Source organism: Theropithecus gelada, chromosome X (assembly GCF_003255815.1).
Source record: "Theropithecus gelada isolate Dixy chromosome X, Tgel_1.0, whole genome shotgun sequence".
NCBI classification, from domain to species: domain Eukaryota; kingdom Metazoa; phylum Chordata; class Mammalia; order Primates; family Cercopithecidae; genus Theropithecus; species Theropithecus gelada.
The window spans coordinates 28,844,120-28,861,569 of NC_037689.1; the positions used below are offsets into that span (position 1 = coordinate 28,844,120).

At 40.2% G+C, this 17,450-nt stretch overlaps 1 protein-coding gene across 6 annotated transcripts in view; it reads left to right on the top strand.

The window, feature by feature from the left end:
- The window catches only part of STS (steroid sulfatase), a 216,593-nt gene that overhangs the window by 133,268 nt on the left and 65,875 nt on the right, over window positions 1-17,450 (top strand). For all 6 annotated transcript variants that reach the window (XM_025371987.1, XM_025371986.1, XM_025371988.1 and 3 more), the window contains one exon: window positions 4,138-4,274. In XM_025371987.1, coding sequence (XP_025227772.1) covers window positions 4,138-4,274 — 137 coding nt within the window. The remainder of the gene's footprint in view (window positions 1-4,137; window positions 4,275-17,450) is intronic.

Genomic DNA, 17,450 nt, shown 5'->3' on the forward strand with positions numbered 1-17,450 from the left:
TTCACTCCTGCCTCTATAGAATGTAAATCTTTTGATTCTGAGATCGGAATGATTACATGTTGCTGGAAAGGCTCAGGGCTGCCTTCTGTATTTTTAACAAATGGAGCGCAGGCATGTAGCAGCTGAAAGTTCTATCTTTTCGCACAGTGTGCAAGACAGTGGCAATAAATTTTCAAAAGAGTTGTTTACTGAAGTACTCCAGCTAATAAAAAAGGAGTTAAGCTGTTATTGAGAGATCTTTCTTCCACCAACTTGCTGATGTGTCATTCAGCTTTCAAGGTCATAGAGAGGAAGGGAGACCCAGATCTCCTTCCTGAGCCTGGGTGTGAAGCAAATGGTCTTTCCTGGTCTCTCAAAGAATATCACAAAGCAAGAATTCCTTCACCTGGGCACAGGCTGTCAGTTACACCCCAGGTGTGTGCAGGAAAGTCAGTGATTTATGTCTGGCTAGCCAACATTCCCATGCACCGTTGATTTCACTTCTGTTCCTGGATGGTAAATCTTGGAACAGTGTTTTTGCAAGCCAAGTATGCTTTTCTCTGTTTTCTGGGTTTGTTTTTGTATGTCAAACCTAATCAACTCTACTCGATGCACAGAGTATACATAAAGATACTGGTATCTCTGATGTCACCCCTATAGGATGAAAAACCACTGCTTTATAGAGAGATGATAGAAAACGAGTTCCATAAATATGTGAATTTTGATAATAAACACATTGATTCCCTTCTCCCCTTCTAAGGAGGATTCCCCTGCATTCCAAGACAAAGGTCACATTCTGTAGCCTTGATTGAACCCTGAAGCTCAGATCTTTGACTCAACTGTTCTTTCAGTCCTCATGAACCAGCTTTTATTTCAGGCTCTCTTGTTTGCCGGTTGTGTCATCCTTATTATTTATTTCCTTATTTCCACCTCACATTTTAATATGGCACAATTTTATGATCCTGCCAATCATGTTGATGGATGTCTCTTTCTTCTTCTTCTTTTTTTTTTTTTTTAACTTTTGAACAAGAGGACTGCTATCCAAAATTGGAGAATCCAAGTCGAAACTGGACTGAAGCCCAGTGCTGGGCATTTCAATCCATGCAATAGCTCTTCGTTCTCAGCAAATTCTGTCACTCACATCCTGTATGACCATGTACCGTGCTTGGGAGATTGACTTTTTAAGCTTTCTTATCTATTTTCCTTAACTTTAAATCTAAAAATAAATGGGAGAACAGATGAGAGTAAAATTGCAGTGAGATTGTTCTCATACATAATGTAACTCTCTATTTAGGAACACAAAGACTGTAATTTCATGTTCGTTTTGAGGAATCTAAGCCAGTTTAGGGGAACACAATCTGCTTCTGGGGAAGGAGGTGCAATTTGCCCAGGTGTGAATAAACTTTCCCCATAATAAGTAGAATGGAGGCTTCACAGTCTGCCCTGTGTGGCCAAGCTCTCTAACATACTGTGGCTCCGTTCAAGGGCATCTTCTCTTAGAAGGAGCCAAACACGTGGCTTGGTAGAGATGCTCATATGTAAGTCATCAGCTAGGATGACAATTCCAGTGCTTCCATCTAAGCAGTAGTATGTCCTCTTTTCTTTCTGAGATGTAACAGTGAATGTTATAGACCAGGTCCAGTGGGCTCTCATTGCTTGCCTTCTTATTCCAGTTCCTGTGAGACATGCATTGTGAATGGTTTATGTTGCATATGGTTTAGACTTCTGCCTAAGTCTCTTGTTACTTAGAAGGGATGTGGTTTATGTAACGGTTGCTCTAGAGCAAGGATTCCTCTGCAGAACTCCTGTTCTAAATCTCTTGTTACTTTGAAGGAATGTGGTTTATGTAACAGTTGCCCATATTCCTGTGAGATATTAACAGCATTTCCTTGTTTCATATTATTGTAAAAAAAATTTGCCACCAAGTACTGGAATAATAAAACATGGTACTAATGATTACCAATAACTTGTTAGATTTGATCTGCCTGTTTTCAGATAACCGGAGATGCCTGGCTTAGCTCTAACCCAAAGTGCTGTTTTGTGCTGGTTTTCTCTTTCAAAGGAGTAGGGGTTAATAAATGTAAGAACTGACCTTAAAAATGAAGTGTTACAGCCATAGGTGTGAGCAGTTCGAGGAGCCCAAGGTATACTAACATTAGCAAAATACAAATGCATTTAGAAAAGCATACATCTGTTTATTGTTTCCAGGAAAACTTATTAATATTTGTGACACCCAGTCCAAAATTTGGAATGTTTTTGGCTATCATGAGAAGTTAAGGAAGCCAGAAATACATAGAAGAAAAATTAATTTAACTACATATATATATAGAGTCTTCTGAACTTTTACTGGCTGGTAAAGATATGGACCGTGGGAGATGACCCCGTAAAAGTAAGAAGAGACTTAGGAGAGAAGTTCTGCAGAGTAGTCCCTGCCCTAGAGCAACTGTTACATAAACCATGTCCCGTCAAAGTAACAAAAGACTGAGGACAGAAGTTCTGCAGAGGAATCTCTGTTCTAGAGCAACTGCTACATAAACCACATTCCTTCAAAGTAACAAGAGATTTAGGACAGAAGTTCTGCAGAGGAATCCTTGCTCTAGAGCAACCGTTACATAAACCACATCCCTTCTAAGTAACAAGAGACTTAGGCAGAAGTCTAAACCATATGCAACATAAACCATTCACAGTGCAGTTCACATTGCATTCCCAAGGCCCTGTCATTCACTTGACTGCTGGGCGGGGCTGCCAATGCTTAGAAAGCAGATGTAATATTTCATCCAATAACAGATTTGCTGAATTTCTGCCACCTGCCAATCACTTTGCAGGTGTCAGGAACACCATGATATAAATGACATTCCTGCCTGGTGGTCTGGTGGGAGAAGAGAGCACATAAAAGACTCTGGTGTCATGGAACACATGCTTTATTAGCATTTGCTAATAAAAATTGAATCTCCAGGCTGGGTGCAGTGGCTCATACCTGTAATCCCAGCACTTTGGGAGGCTGAGGCAGGAGGATACCTGAGGTCAGGAGTTTAAACCAGCCTGGCCGACATGGTGAAACCCCATCTCTACTAAAAAAATTACAGAAATTAGCCAGGCATGGTGGTGTACACCTTTAATGCCAGCTACTCCAGAGGCTGAGACAGAATCGCTTGAACCCAGGAGGTGGAGTTTGCAGTGAGCCGAGATCATGTCACTGCACTCTAGCTTGAGCAACACAGCAAGACTCTATCTCAAATAGAAAATATTAATAAAATAATAATCTCCATACGCTAGAACCATGCCTGGCCTGTAGGAGATGCTTAACAATATTGTTTTAGGGTTCCCTTTTCTGAGCCCCAACAGGGCAACTAGAGAATACTGAAGACAAAGAGGAAACGGCCAGCAGAGAATCGTCTCTCAGTCTCCCCTGAGGCTAGCCACACAGACTAGAATCCCTCTTCCCCAAAGCATAAAAATAGTCAATGTATTGTATATTTCAAAATTGCTGAGAGAGTAGATTTTAAATGTTCTCACCTCAAAGAAATAACAACTATATGAGAAAATGAATATTTTGATTAGCTGTATTTAATCATTCCACATGGTAAACATGTATTATTGCATTGTCCCCAACAAGTCTACACAAGAATTATTTGTATATGTCAAATGATACATATATATACAAAATTTGTATATATATTTGTATAATTGTTTGCATATATCAATTACAATTTTTAAAAGGTAGTCTTTCTAGTAGTGTGTGTATGTGCATTTGTGTATAAAATTTTTTCCCAAAGAAATACTATTTTCAAGGTGCTTGAATTCATATTAATCACCATATAGAGAAGGAAGAACAGAATTCAACAACAACAACAAAAAACAAATACAGGCAATTTTCTATTAAATCTCTTCCTGAGTTGCGTCTTTGGGGGAAGTCTCAATAACATAATTCTTCACCTACTGATCCATAGAGGGTAACAATAAGTCACTTCATAGAGACACAACAGAGACTTACCTTTCTCTGACAGAAGATACCATATTAGGCAATTAACTTGTAGTACTTTGTGAATTTTCAAATTGCCTGCTATGATAATAGGTGGATCCTAATCAGAATGGTGGCAGACATACTTACATTATCCGTGGTCTTTTTTTTCTCCCTTTTTTTTTTTTTTTTTGCAGGAACACTGAGACTCCGTTCCTGCTTGTCTTGTCCTACCTCCATGTGCACACGGCCCTTTTCTCCAGCAAGGATTTTGCCGGCAAAAGTAAACACGGAGTCTACGGGGATGCTGTTGAGGAAATGGACTGGAGTGTGGGTACGTTTCTCCTCAGTGAATTCTTAGAAAACCAGTAAGTCTTTGCCTCCTTGTGTTTTCTTTCCTGTGTATTTCCATCTATGTTGCTGATGCCTTTAGAGACAGCAAATGTATGGGGTTTTTTGAAGGTAACCAAAAATGCATTGATCCTGAAAGGTAAATAGAATACAAAAAGTACCTTCACCAGTCCAGGCAACATAGGGAGACCCCATCTCTACAAAAAATTAAAAAAAAAAAAAATCAGCTGGGTGTGGTGGTACATGCCTGTGGTCCCAGCTAGTTGGGAGGCTGAGGTGGGAGGAGGTCTTGAGCCCAGGAGATTGAGGCTGCACTGAGCTATGATTGTACCACTGCACTCCAGCCTGGGTGACAGAGTGAGACCTTGTCTCTTAAAAAATATATATATCTTTACCCTCTTGTGCATGTCTGCAGTTGCCAGTGGATACATTTCAGGGGAAGTCTAGTCTGTGGGCTGCAGATGGAAGAGATTCATGGAGGAAAGGAGACAAAACTTTAGTCCTTATTATCCCTTATTCTATCAACAATGAAATATGAACAATGCCTTGTCATTAGCAGTTAGATGTGTGATGGATTTTGGATCCAGAATACCTGCAGCTGGCTACACACTTCGCGAGGCTCTCAGGGCAACAGTGACGAGGTCCTTGTGTTCTTCTTGCTGCATCTAAGGATGGCAAAGCTTTCCTTGTTCTCCAAACTCCTTCTCTCCCTTCCTGAGCAAATAACCCTATTTCTAAGAAACGTGGCATTTTTCACTGACATTGGGAAGACTTCCTTACTGAAGCTTTGTTTAAGTTAAAATGCATGTCTTCCATATCTACAGGACATCATCATCCCTCATGCAGAGCTCAGAACAAAACAGAACACAATTTGTTCTGACAATCACCATAGTAGGTGACCACCACCACCATCAATTTGCTGCTTTAAACAAACAAATATAACTGGGAAGCAGAGCTCAGAGGTCCCAGGATGGGGGATTACACCTGGGGTCTCTTAGCTGTACACAGCTAAGGAGTTGGCTAGCATGCAACCTCGTGCGGAATGAGGTAGGGAAGGCCTTAGTGTGTGAGTTACGCAAAGGAATGAAAAATCAGCATTCCAGTCCACTTGGAACTTCTCACAATTTCAAGTCTTTTCTAGCAGCATTGCCTCTTACTTTTACATTGCTGGGCCCATCTGGATAGTATCAGAGTGACAGAAGAGACCATTTTGTCCGTATTCCAGTACTCACTCAGGTTGCTAAAGATTTTCATGTGTTTGTTTCCTTTTACTTTTTCTCCCTTTCATTCTTCTCTCCATTTCTTTTGGTGAACTAACTCAGTAGTTTCTAACCTTTGGATCCAGATGTTTTGGAAATGCATGAAAGTTGCTTCCCAGTTATATTTGTTTGTTTGTTTGTTTAAAGCAGCAAATTGATGGCAGTGGTGGTCACCTACTATGGTGATTGTCAGAACAAATTTTGTTTTGTTTTGTTTTAAATCATGGAAGGAGCACCTTCTTAAGAAACAAGACTGGACTCTTCTTCCAGCTTCTAGATGTTTCTGTAATTATCTGTGAACTTGGGAGAAGTTTTACATCTTCAGGCCTCTCCTCTATCATCTTGATAGGAGGATTCAAATTAGGCAAGTTCTGAGGTTCTTTTTTCTGTGATAGTCTGTGATTCTATAAAGTAATGAGAGTGAGTACCATTTATAATAATAACTAGGAAAAACAAAACCAGAACATTCTCTCTAACAAGATTTATAAGAAGAGTACATTACGCTTATGGCTTGTACATGTACCAATACAAGCCTGCATCCTTTTATTTTTTCCTTTCTAAAATGTTGCACATAAATCAATATATATTTTTCACATCTTAGTAGTGTAAATCAGTAGAATATTTTCTCTCTTTAATGAGTGTTCTATTTTAATGTGTCAGGCTGCTTATGCAACTCTAAGACTTCTGTTGGCTATCAAGCAACCTCACACTGATCTCATCACACCTGTTGATTACATTTTATTTAATTAGCACGGCATACATGCCTGACTCATTAGAAAGTTTAACTTCCAGTGTTGTATCACTACTAGTTCTCTCTAAAGTATTTGGAGAGTATTTTCAATCTTCGAGACCTGCCTTAGCCCCTGATTTATAGAAGATTGTGTTTGTTTTGTTTTGTTTTGTTTGTTTGTTTGTTTTTGGCCAAAAGATAAAATCCTTCCCCCAAGCATTCCATGAATTTTTAAGAAACTTTTTGTTTTTTTAAATCTGATACATATGAGTGTTCTAAAGAATATTTCTTCTTTCCAAGAAGGGCTTTTCCTTATTGCACAGGAGGGGACTGTTGCATTCTGAATAATTATGTAATAAAATAAAAGGGGGAGATTTGCTTAAGAAGAAACACTCCCTGCACAAAGGAAAACTGAGATGGAAGTGGTTAACTAGTGAGGGCGCATCTCAGTCACTCCGAGCATGTTCTCTCCACATGTTTGAGGGCTGTGTAATTCTATGGATCATCACTTTCTCCCCCGCAGGTTTCTTTAAGCCTGGAAAGGCATATTCAATGACCAAGAGCCTTCATTATGTAACTGTACACCAATTCTACTGCCCATGATTGTGGCTTACTGCCTTATCCTTAGCTGAGTGAGTGCTGTGTCTCATATTGTTACAGTAACTAGAGAAAGACTGACTTCGTACAGATGTTGTGAGAGCTACAGAAGGGGCTTCTCAGTACAACCATGCAAGGGCAGTTGAAATCCAGGAGATAGGATTCTTCTGTGCGAATTCACGGGGTGGTCAACATGATTTTAATCATCAGAGTGACTAACATTGAGAGCTGGCCCCATATTGGGCCCTGATAGCACATGTATTTGTGGGAGCCGTAGGCTTTTGGTCCCATAAAGGTTGTCAGGAAATCACTGGCGTGAGGCAGATTGATTCATAGGGGAAAAGGCATACTAATTTATTGAATGTGCGTACACAAGAGCCTTCATAATGAAAACCCAACCTCCCAATGGGGTCCAGAAGCTTATACACCATCCTGAGGTTACAGAAAGGATGGGGGCTTGGGCCAGGCGTGGGGGCTCACGTCTGTAATCCCAGCACTTTGGGATGCTGAAGCAGGCAGATCACCTGAGGTCAGGAGTTCGAGACCAGCCTGTCCAACATGGTAAAACCCCGTCTCTACTAAAAATACAAAAATTAGCCGGGCATGGTGGTGCGTGCCTGTAATCCCACCTACTTTGGGAGGCTGAGGCAGGAGAATCACTTGAACCCAGGAGGTGGAGGTTGCAGTGAGCTGAGATCATACCACTGTATTCCAGGGAAAAAAAAAAATATATATATATATATATATACACACACACACACACACACACATATATATGATGGGGGCTTGGATCCTGGTAACACAGGTTATGCGGATCAGGGAGAAGAGTTCTGTTGAGGGGCAATAAGTGATTGCTAGGGAGAATTATTGATACAGGAACAGAAATTAACTTGTAATTTAAATGATCCTTGGAGATCGTACTTGGAAAAGGGTCTGCTCGGGGGTAGTCATATCTTGGTCTTCTTTTCTGCAATAGACAATGAAATTACAGGGAGGGGAAGGGAAAAAAAAGTTCTCCTTGGGGGGGGTCTGGATCTTAGGCAGATAAAAGAACTCCACCTTCTGTGGGAGAAACTGTGTGTGGGATGAAGGGGAGGTTAGAGAAACTTGAGGCTTCGTCGGTTTAGCATGTCAAAAGGCAATCTTTGGGGATATCAGTTTCTGAGTCTCAACATCTTGCCTCATTTTGTGCTGCCAGTGGTCCCTGTGCAGCAGGTGATGTTCTCATCATTCCCATTCCACAGGTAAGGTTAGTGAGGCTTGCAGGTTAGGTACACCCACCTCAGATTACAGAATTCATAATGGATGAGCATGTGTTCAAATGCAGGTGTCCCACCTAGAACCTGAAATCTACACCACTTTATTTCTTTTCTTTCCATGTAATAAGAAAGCGTGCATCATGTCAGTGCACAATCAACAACATATCTCCAGGAAAGATGTAGTTCATTCATTAGTCATGTTGACTGGATGCTAACTGTGTGCTTAAATGTTTTTTGGCAGTGCAGGGTGGGAGTAGGGTGCAATGATGATAAGACTATAGGTTTAGGGGAGAATGTTCAGCATACAAGATACTAAGAAATTTAAGATTCTTTCAGGAGATCCTATAACAATTCAGGGCAGAAAGTGAGGAATGTCCTGAGGGAGGTGCAGATAAAGTGCTTGAACAGTTTGGAAGCAGGAAGAGCAGGGGTGCTGTGCATGTTGGATGTAGCAGCCATATCATTTCAGCAGGACACACCCACAGTGGAATTCTTTAGGCAATCATGGTGCTATTGCAAAGTCTGATTTTCAATTCCCGTTAATTCTGAAGCAGCCCAAGCATCAGGGAGGAACAAATGTGTAAAATTTCATTGTTCTCCAGTATGCAACAAGCATTTTGGAGGCGTGTCCTTCTGGCTGTTTCTCTTCCTTTGGAAATAGACTGACATTTTTCATAAACCTGTTCATGGTTGGGGGTCACATGGAAGGACGGATGTAGTTCTGACCAGGGGTTTCTTATCTACAGCTTACACCATTATATCTATCACAGCTAGTCTGTGAAGTGGAATTTGCATGCAATCAGTGTTCACTCAGAGCCCTGTGCTATTAATAGAACCACATGAAGGAATCATAAATCAGCCTTTGCTCAGGATTAGACTAGCAAGTTCTATACTATTACAAAGAAACATTCAAGCAGAGAAGAATAAGGTGAATGCTAAAACAAATATCTGGCTTCCAGTCAAACATTCCTAGCCAGGTGTGGTGGCCTATGCCTGTAATCCCAGGTGGATCGCCTAAGGTTATCAGTTCAAGACCAGCCTGGCCAACATGGCGAAACCGTGTCTCTAATCAAAGTACAAAACTTAGCCAGGCATGGTGTCACATGCTTGTAATCCCAGCTACTTGGGAGGCTGAGATGGGAGAATCACTTAAACCCGGTAGGTGGAGATTGCCATGAACCAAGATTGTGCCCCTGTACTCCAGCCTGGGCAACAGAGTGAGATTCCATCTCACTCTGGACATTGCTACTGTACCCTCTGGGCACAGAGAACCAACCTGGAGGAAAAATAAGTGGTGAATTCATGCAATGAGCTTGGGGGATGTTACAGAATGAATGCGTGTTTACCATGCCTGACATTTAGTCAGTCATGTGCAACTCAATGTAGCAGCACGGACCATGCACTCAACTCATCTTGAGGGATGGAGAATAAATTGGAGAGCCTCTTTCGTAAGAGCTCAGGATTGTGTCAAGAACCTCAAGAAACACAAGAAAACTCTGGCAATGGGGAAGCATAGGTATTGGTCTAAGCCCTTCAAACTTGCAGCATAATTCTAAGCAGGGCCTGGATTATCAGACATGGTTGTAATGGATTATCCATTTTAAAACAGACTCTTTCTAGGAGGTTTGGACTACAATGATTGTGAAAGTATGGACTGTAGCATGCAATGAATAACCCCTCTGTAAATAGGTTCATTTACATGGACAAAAGTCCTCTGATTCAATGTATGTAGAAGATATCTACTTTTAGAATCTGTAGGGGCCACGGGGAAAACTTCCCCTTCACCCTCTGAAGTTTCTCTAAAAATCAACTCACAAAACGCAGATTAATTGAAGAAAAGTCATAAAAATTGTATTAACCTGCACACAGGGAGCATCACAGAGTGGTTACGTAACACTCTGTGGGATACCGAAGCTTGTATACCATATTGAGGTTACAAAAAGAATGGGAGCTTGCATCATGGCAGCCCTCTGATAAAATAAGTGGCAAATGGTTTGTTTGTTTGTTTGTTTGTTTTGAGATAGGATCTTGCTCTGTCACCCAGGCTGAAGGGTAGTGGCTCAATCTTGGCTGACTGCAGCCTCGACTTCCTGGGCTCAAGCAATCCTTCCACTTTAGCCTCCTGAGTAGCTGGGACTGCAGGTGCGTGCCACCACACCCAGCTAATAATTTTATTTTTTGTAGAGACAAGGTCTCACTATGTTGCCCAGGCTGGTCTTGAACTCCTGGGCTCAAGTGTTCCTCCCACCTTGGCCTCCCAAGGTGCTAGGATTACAGGCGTGAGCCAACATGCTTGGCCAGTAAACATTTCTTTCAGATCTTTAAGGTGTAGGACTCTCATTTCATGTTTCCTAGATCTGGACGAGGGAAGTCCTGGTTGCATGAATACAGAGTTTCTACAGATGCAAATCTCCTCCACAAAAACAGCTCTCCTTGCAGGCTCTCTGACACCCATCTCAGCATATATGAAATTAATATATTTTGTGGTAAAATATTTTTATTTCCTTCAAGTTCTATAGACCAGGTACACATTAGGTACTCAATAAGGAAATTTTAAAAGTGAAAGTATGGAGGTCAGGTGCCTGATATTTGCAAGGCCTGATCTAAGGTGCCAGGAATTACTAGGAGCACAGATATAAATAAGGTTGACTTGGCTTTCTCCTATGTATGGAAATAGTAGTCCAACCATGGGCATAGATGAGATTGTTCTGCAAGAATATTTAAGTCAGTTGAGCAACTTGTGACCCACAGTTTGTTTCCATCTAATCCAGGATAAGAGTTTGGAAATCAACCTTCATGTCTCTCCTTCTCAAAAACTGTAAGACCCAAAAAAGCAAAAGCCCATGTTCTCTTTGACATTCTTTGTCCTATACAGAGTCTAGCTTGGATCTTAAGGCTGTATATTTCCCCTGGGATTTAATGCATCACTTTTCTATCTTGAATTTTTAAAACATTCTTATTTTTGATCAATGCAACCTTCTTTAAAAAGTGACAATAATGTGCTCACTTCTGGTGCACAGTGAGGATGGAAGAGCCAGTCCAGCATCCAAAGGAAAGTCACAGCAGGAAGAACCCCCAAAAGAAAACCAAAAGAACAGCCAGAAACTGGTAAGACAGACTCAGAGAAGTGTGGTCAGGGAATTCAGGAGCAAAGAGCATTTCAAGAGAGAAGATCAATACCAACGAGTACTTCAGAGACATCAAGAAGGGCTGAAAAGGGACAAGTGAATGTAGCTCCTGTAAATTTTAGAATTATAGTGTATTACAGAGAATGATATTTGAGGAGCTGAGGTCAATGAGGTTGGATATTTCTTTCAAGAGGAATGGAAGAATTTGTGCCAAGGGATGACTTATCAGGCTTTGTCTGAGCTCATCTCTGCTTGGAGACCATGAATTGGGTGTTGGCACATAGGTATGTAGATTTTCAGTTCAATGCAGAGCCAGGAAGTAGGATCACCAAACTTATTGATGATTGAAGTTTTGCTAGCAGGGAGCATCACAAAAGGCAACTGGGCAGTGGAATTTGAGTGATTAGCAACAGAAGGACTGAAGTGGTGGATGGTGGTGGGGGATGAGGAAGGAAGAGAGCTGGTGGCTTGTGATGATGGACTGGAGATTCAAACAAGATTGCAGCAAAGGTGTTGGAAGGCTGGGACAGAGTAGAAGTGTTTATATTCCAGAGGTTGAATCATTCCAGGTATTCCCAGGTGCATGGCGTGCCTGCTGGATGATGAATGGAAGGCAAGTTCCTGGTGTTGGGGAGATCATGGAATTGGGAAGCCAGTGTGTTCAGCTGGTGCCTTCATATGACAGTGCACCAGCAAAGATGCCATGCACAGCTGTCCTGTGATTTCTAGGGCTGATTATCTTCATTCACTTTCATGGTGGAGGTTTATAGCCAGGCAGAGAGAGGGGATGCATAATGGTTTACTTTGCAAGGAGGAATGTAGAGCCATTATGGACCGCTCATTCATTAACTGAGCTTCTAATATTATCAAACGCTCAAAATTGAGGCTTGAAAATTATTTCAATCGTTGGTTACCTGCCAATGGTTCAGGTTTTTAGTAGGTTTCAGGGAGTCAGGGAGGTGGTCCATGCACACTAAGCAAGCTGGCTTCCTTCTTTGTCCAGCACAGCCCCATCTGTTAGCTCAATGGCATTAAGACAGTATTAAGAGCTAACTGCTGAGACTATACAACTGGTTATCTCTTCATGACTGTGACACACATCCCAGTGGGATGTGATGTGCAGGGGGATGCACTTGGAGCAATAAGAAATAGAACGTGGAAGCATTTTGTCTTAAAACTCTTAAGAAAAGCAAATGTATCCCCTAGTCTCTCTCTCATCTGCTTCCACAGCAATGGTTGGGTATGGCATGAATTCTTAAATATGTTTTTAATTTTCATTTTGTTTTAAACATGCACTTCATAGAGTTCAAATAAAAATAAATAAATAGAGCCATGTGACACTGGCTCCAGACTAGACAGCATGATGGAACAGAGCAGGAAGCCCAGAAAAAGAATTTCATGTAAAATGTAAATGTAAAGGTGACCCTTCAAGGCAGATGGCTAAGAATGGATTATACAATAATTATGATAGTATGATTAAACTTTTAGGAGAGCGATTGTAGTTAATTCCCTAGTATCTGGCATTGTGCTGTTTTGCATGTGCTTAAATGATATAATAATGGTGGTGTGTTGATGATGATGGTGATGGTGGTGATGCTGATGAGGGTGATGATGGTGATAATGGTGATGATGATATGATGGGTATGATGATGGCGATGCTGATGATGGTGGTAATGATGATGGTGAAGATGGTGATAATGATGAAAATAATGAAGATGAAGAGGAGGAAGCAGGGGGATATTGTGATGCTCAAAATAAAGAAGTCAATTTCACAAGAAGTGTAGAAGATTAAAGTAAGTTGCCCAAAGTCATGGAGATGACATATGATGACTAGGATTTTAATCTGGTCTGTCTTACATACTGTGCTATTCCTGCTGTTCCTCATATATTCAAATAAGTTCCCCATGCAGATTGTGTTTGGAAAATGGAACTACTGAAGAATTCCAGAAAATATATTGAGATGTATTTATCTGATATACAGGATAGTTGATAAAGGTCTTTCTGAGCACAAAAGCCAAGAAATAACTAACTCAAAGAAAATGATTGCTGAATTTTACTTCATGAAATCTAAAATTTCCTGATGTCAGGTAAAAATATAACATAAACTGAACAAAAAGACCAATGACAAAAGACTTAAAAACCATGTGCATCATCAACATAAAATAAAAAGAAAACTCCTGAGATATAGGAAGAGCTCATACAAGCAAATGGTAGAAAGATAAATATCAGAAAAATACATTGATTGTACCAATTTATTGTACCAGTTCACTACACATGTTCTAGCATTGGGCATTATGATTTAAAAAAATAAAATATTTACTAAAATGATGACTGAAAGAGAGCAGCTCTTTTAAAAAATTACACATACCACATTATATTGATTCCCAAATAGGTCAGACATTTTTCTTGTGTTTAAAAAAACTAATTAAACTACAAAAAAATCTGTTGCCATTTATCCAGTGGAGTCAGAATCTTTCCTTAATCCCTAATGCTTGTCGGAGGACCTGATGAAATCCATGACCACTTACAAGGCATATTTTAAATATTCAGCCAACACTTTTCATTTATGAATCCCAAGTCATCTATGACACAATGATTAAAACTCAAGTGAAGCAACAAATTGGGCTTTATTTTCACAGTGGTGTTTTTCGTCATTGGATATCCCCTTTAGGAAATGTCTTTCAAAAGGCTTTAAGTTATCTGTGTGTGTGTGTATATGTGTGTGTGTGTTTACACATGATATTTTACATTAAATTTATCTCCCACTGCATCCTAAATCACACTTTTTAAAAAATGAGTTTGTGAAATCTACTTATTTTAATAATGCTAACGTAATGTTAATTCCCCACAGGGGAAACTGCAGTGTAAAAAAATAAAAAAGGAAATCCATGGTTTATTCAGACTATCAACTCTTGGTATATGCTTGCAGTCATAGCTGAGCTCTGGATCAGATGAAATATGACCTCTGATCGTGTCATTGCACACCCGTATTGCTGAGATTGCTATGATAATCATGAAATTGCAGATAGACAGTATCTTCTCAGGGACTTTTGACAGGGGCTGGTATTAAGCCTCCACTACCTAATGAACCAATTTTTTATTCAAGCAGATCTAGACAGGAGAGAAATGAAATCATTTCCATTACAGACCACTGTTTACCTGAATGCAACATGCATAATGAGGTTTTGAAACTTCAAGAAAACATCTAGGAGGTGATGACAACCCCTACATTGCAAAGGAATGACTAATACAAACCCACTTATGCGTGATTCTCTTTCCGTGATTGCCAAACGTATTTAATAAAGAGACAGTTTAAAAATTGTCAGTTACATGCTTGACTGTAAAGGTATATAGTACACTTTAGGATACATGCTGTTTTGCTGTTTGGGAGTATTTTGTGTACACTTTTTAAAATACAAGGCTTTCTCAAATAGGATAGACCATTTGTTACTGGAATGTAATTTTATCTAGGGTTCTTATTCCTTTCATTACTGCAGGAAGAAAGTGAGTTTTTGGTCAATCGAAATAAAATCACGTATGTCAAGATTTTCTATTGATTGTCACTTTCAGAAGTGTGTGTTTGGGAAGTCTTTGTGAGTGACGAGGCGTGGGTTGGAGGAGAGAGTAGCTGTGAGATGCTCGCTGACTGTCCCAGAGTTTATGCTTTTCTTGTGCCTTTCTACGATGTCTGTACAGCTTTCTTTTCATGCAGGGGCTTGAGATGAGGTCACTGAGAGCTAAGGTCTATGATTTAATGTAGTTCAAGAGCAGAGTTCTGGGGATGAATGTGAAGTAGCATGTCATATACCACTTTGCAACAGAAAAAAATTTTAAATCGCTGCCTCAGTCTTCTGTGTTTTTTTTTAGTGTTTTCCACACTTTGTATACATGTTTTTCTGATTACCAAAGTAATCCGCAGTATGCAAAACCGAAGAATATAGACACAAACAGTACAGAAAGAGAATGCCTCATGAAATCTCACCCCTAAATAGGTAGCATCAATAACAGTTTGCTGGATAGATTTATTGTTTATATGTTGCCAGTATGACATAGTAATATCAAGATATGACTATTAAGAATATTTTACACAAACTCTATATGCTATTCTGCAGTTTTCTCTTTTCACTCAACTATCTATTTGGTCATTTTTCCAAATCAGCATTTCGATGTTCATTTTACCTTTCTTAGACTACAATTCGTTTAATCATTCCTCTCTGAGGGACATCTGAGTTCCTTTTTAAAAAAATTATTTTATTTTTTATTTTTTGTCTTTCAAGTTGTGCTATAAGTGAATATTCTGTAAAGCTGTGTGAACTGGTGGAATAGTTTTGAAATAAAAATTCAGCCAAGATCAAACTTAGCTGGATCAAAGAGCATAAAAACTTTGCTTTCATTTGATATTGCCTAAAATAGGTATACTCTTTTTTTCACCATGATAGTAGGACACCCATTGATGATCAACGAGAGCGCTAATTTCCTCATACTCTTAGCAACCCTGGATATTATCAGTCTCTTTTACATCTGTCAGGTGAAAAATGCTAGTTCACTATTTTTTTCCTATTGTGTGTGGAGTTAGTACAGGGTTATATTTCTTCTCCCAAGGATTGTTGGTTCATATTCTTTGGTCACTTTTCTATTGGATTGTAGATCTTTTTCTTATTGATTTGTTTGTAATATTTATATGATAAGAACATTAACATTTTACTTATTGTATGTTGCAAATATTTTTCCTACCTTTTTTTTTTTTTTTTTTTTTTTTGTCTTTTCATTCTATTTAAAGAGTCTTTTGCAATAAATTTTTGTAGTTAGACCTGACCTTTCCTTCATGATGTCTGGGGCTTATAATTGGAAGATTTTTTTTTTTAAATAAGCTTTTCTTACTGCCCTACAAATTACAGGTTGAGTATCCAAAATACTCAAATATTCATCCAAAATACTCAGGACCAGAAGTGTTTCAGATTTGGAATTTTTTCAGATTTGGGAATATTTATATTCTGCTCACCAGCTCAGCATCCCTAATCCAAAAATCTGAAAGTCAGAATGCTCCAATGAGCATTTCCTTTGTGTGAGCATCATGTTGACACTCCAAAAGTTTAGGACTTAAGAGCGTCTCAGATTTCAGATTTTCAGATGTAGGATACTCAACCTATATGTATACACCCTTTCCCTTGTATTTTCGCCCAATATGTATATGGCTTCATGCTTTACAGTTAGATATTTCATCAATGGAGGAAATTGTGTGCGTGCGTGCGTGTGTGTGTGTGTGTGTGTGTGTGTGAGATGGACCATGTGTTATTTGCCTATTCTTGTGGATTTGGGTCTTGATTGATCAGTACTCTCGGCTGGTGTGGGGCCTCTTAGAACTTGGGTAGGACAAGTGTTGGTGACCCAGTGCTATACTTTGTCTTCAGGTGGTAGGAATCCAGTTAGGATCTTTTCTGCAAGGGCTATGCAGAGGGTTACCATAATGAAACCACTGGAAGCCAGGTGGCTGTAGCCCAGTAGTCTCTTCTCATGAGGTCTAGCATCGGCTGATTCATCAAGCTAGATCCACCCTTGAGTGGGCAGCAATGCTTAGTTCAAACCTACACTGTCACTGCAGGAGATTGGGAGTGAAGCCAAGCTCCCCTTACAAGTACATGAGGTCCTCATGTGGTCATGGCATCCACTAGCCAGATGAGTTAGGACCACAAGGAGGGCTTCAACTGCTAGAGCTGTCAAGAACAACCTATGGTTTCTGGGAGCTGCTGATGGCTTCTGACAGCCTCATTTTTGGACTGGCTTCTGTAGCCACCATTTCTGGGTGGGGTTTTAGGAGGAGGTGAGGGTCATCAGGTGGTTGGCCTTCCCTTGGTCCCATGGGACAGCAACAGTGATCTGCAACCCATGTGAGCAGGCAGGGGCAAGGTTAGGGCTGGGAAAGTAGTTTGCACACAGGGGAGGGAGGGATGGTTTGGTGACTGTACCCTCCAAGAGCTATTTTCCTCTGGTGCTACCATTCCCACTTGGACGAGGAGCACAAAGCCTTGAAATCAAGTGAAGGAAGGGCTTTTCTCAATTGTCTCCAAAGGGAGCCTGCTGCTTTGCTCCCAGATGTCTTCCCCAAGCAGTGAGGAGGGAGCAGCTGGCTGGTGCTACTGTGCATCCTGCCCTTACCTGTGGATCCTTACCTGTGGGATCTCATTT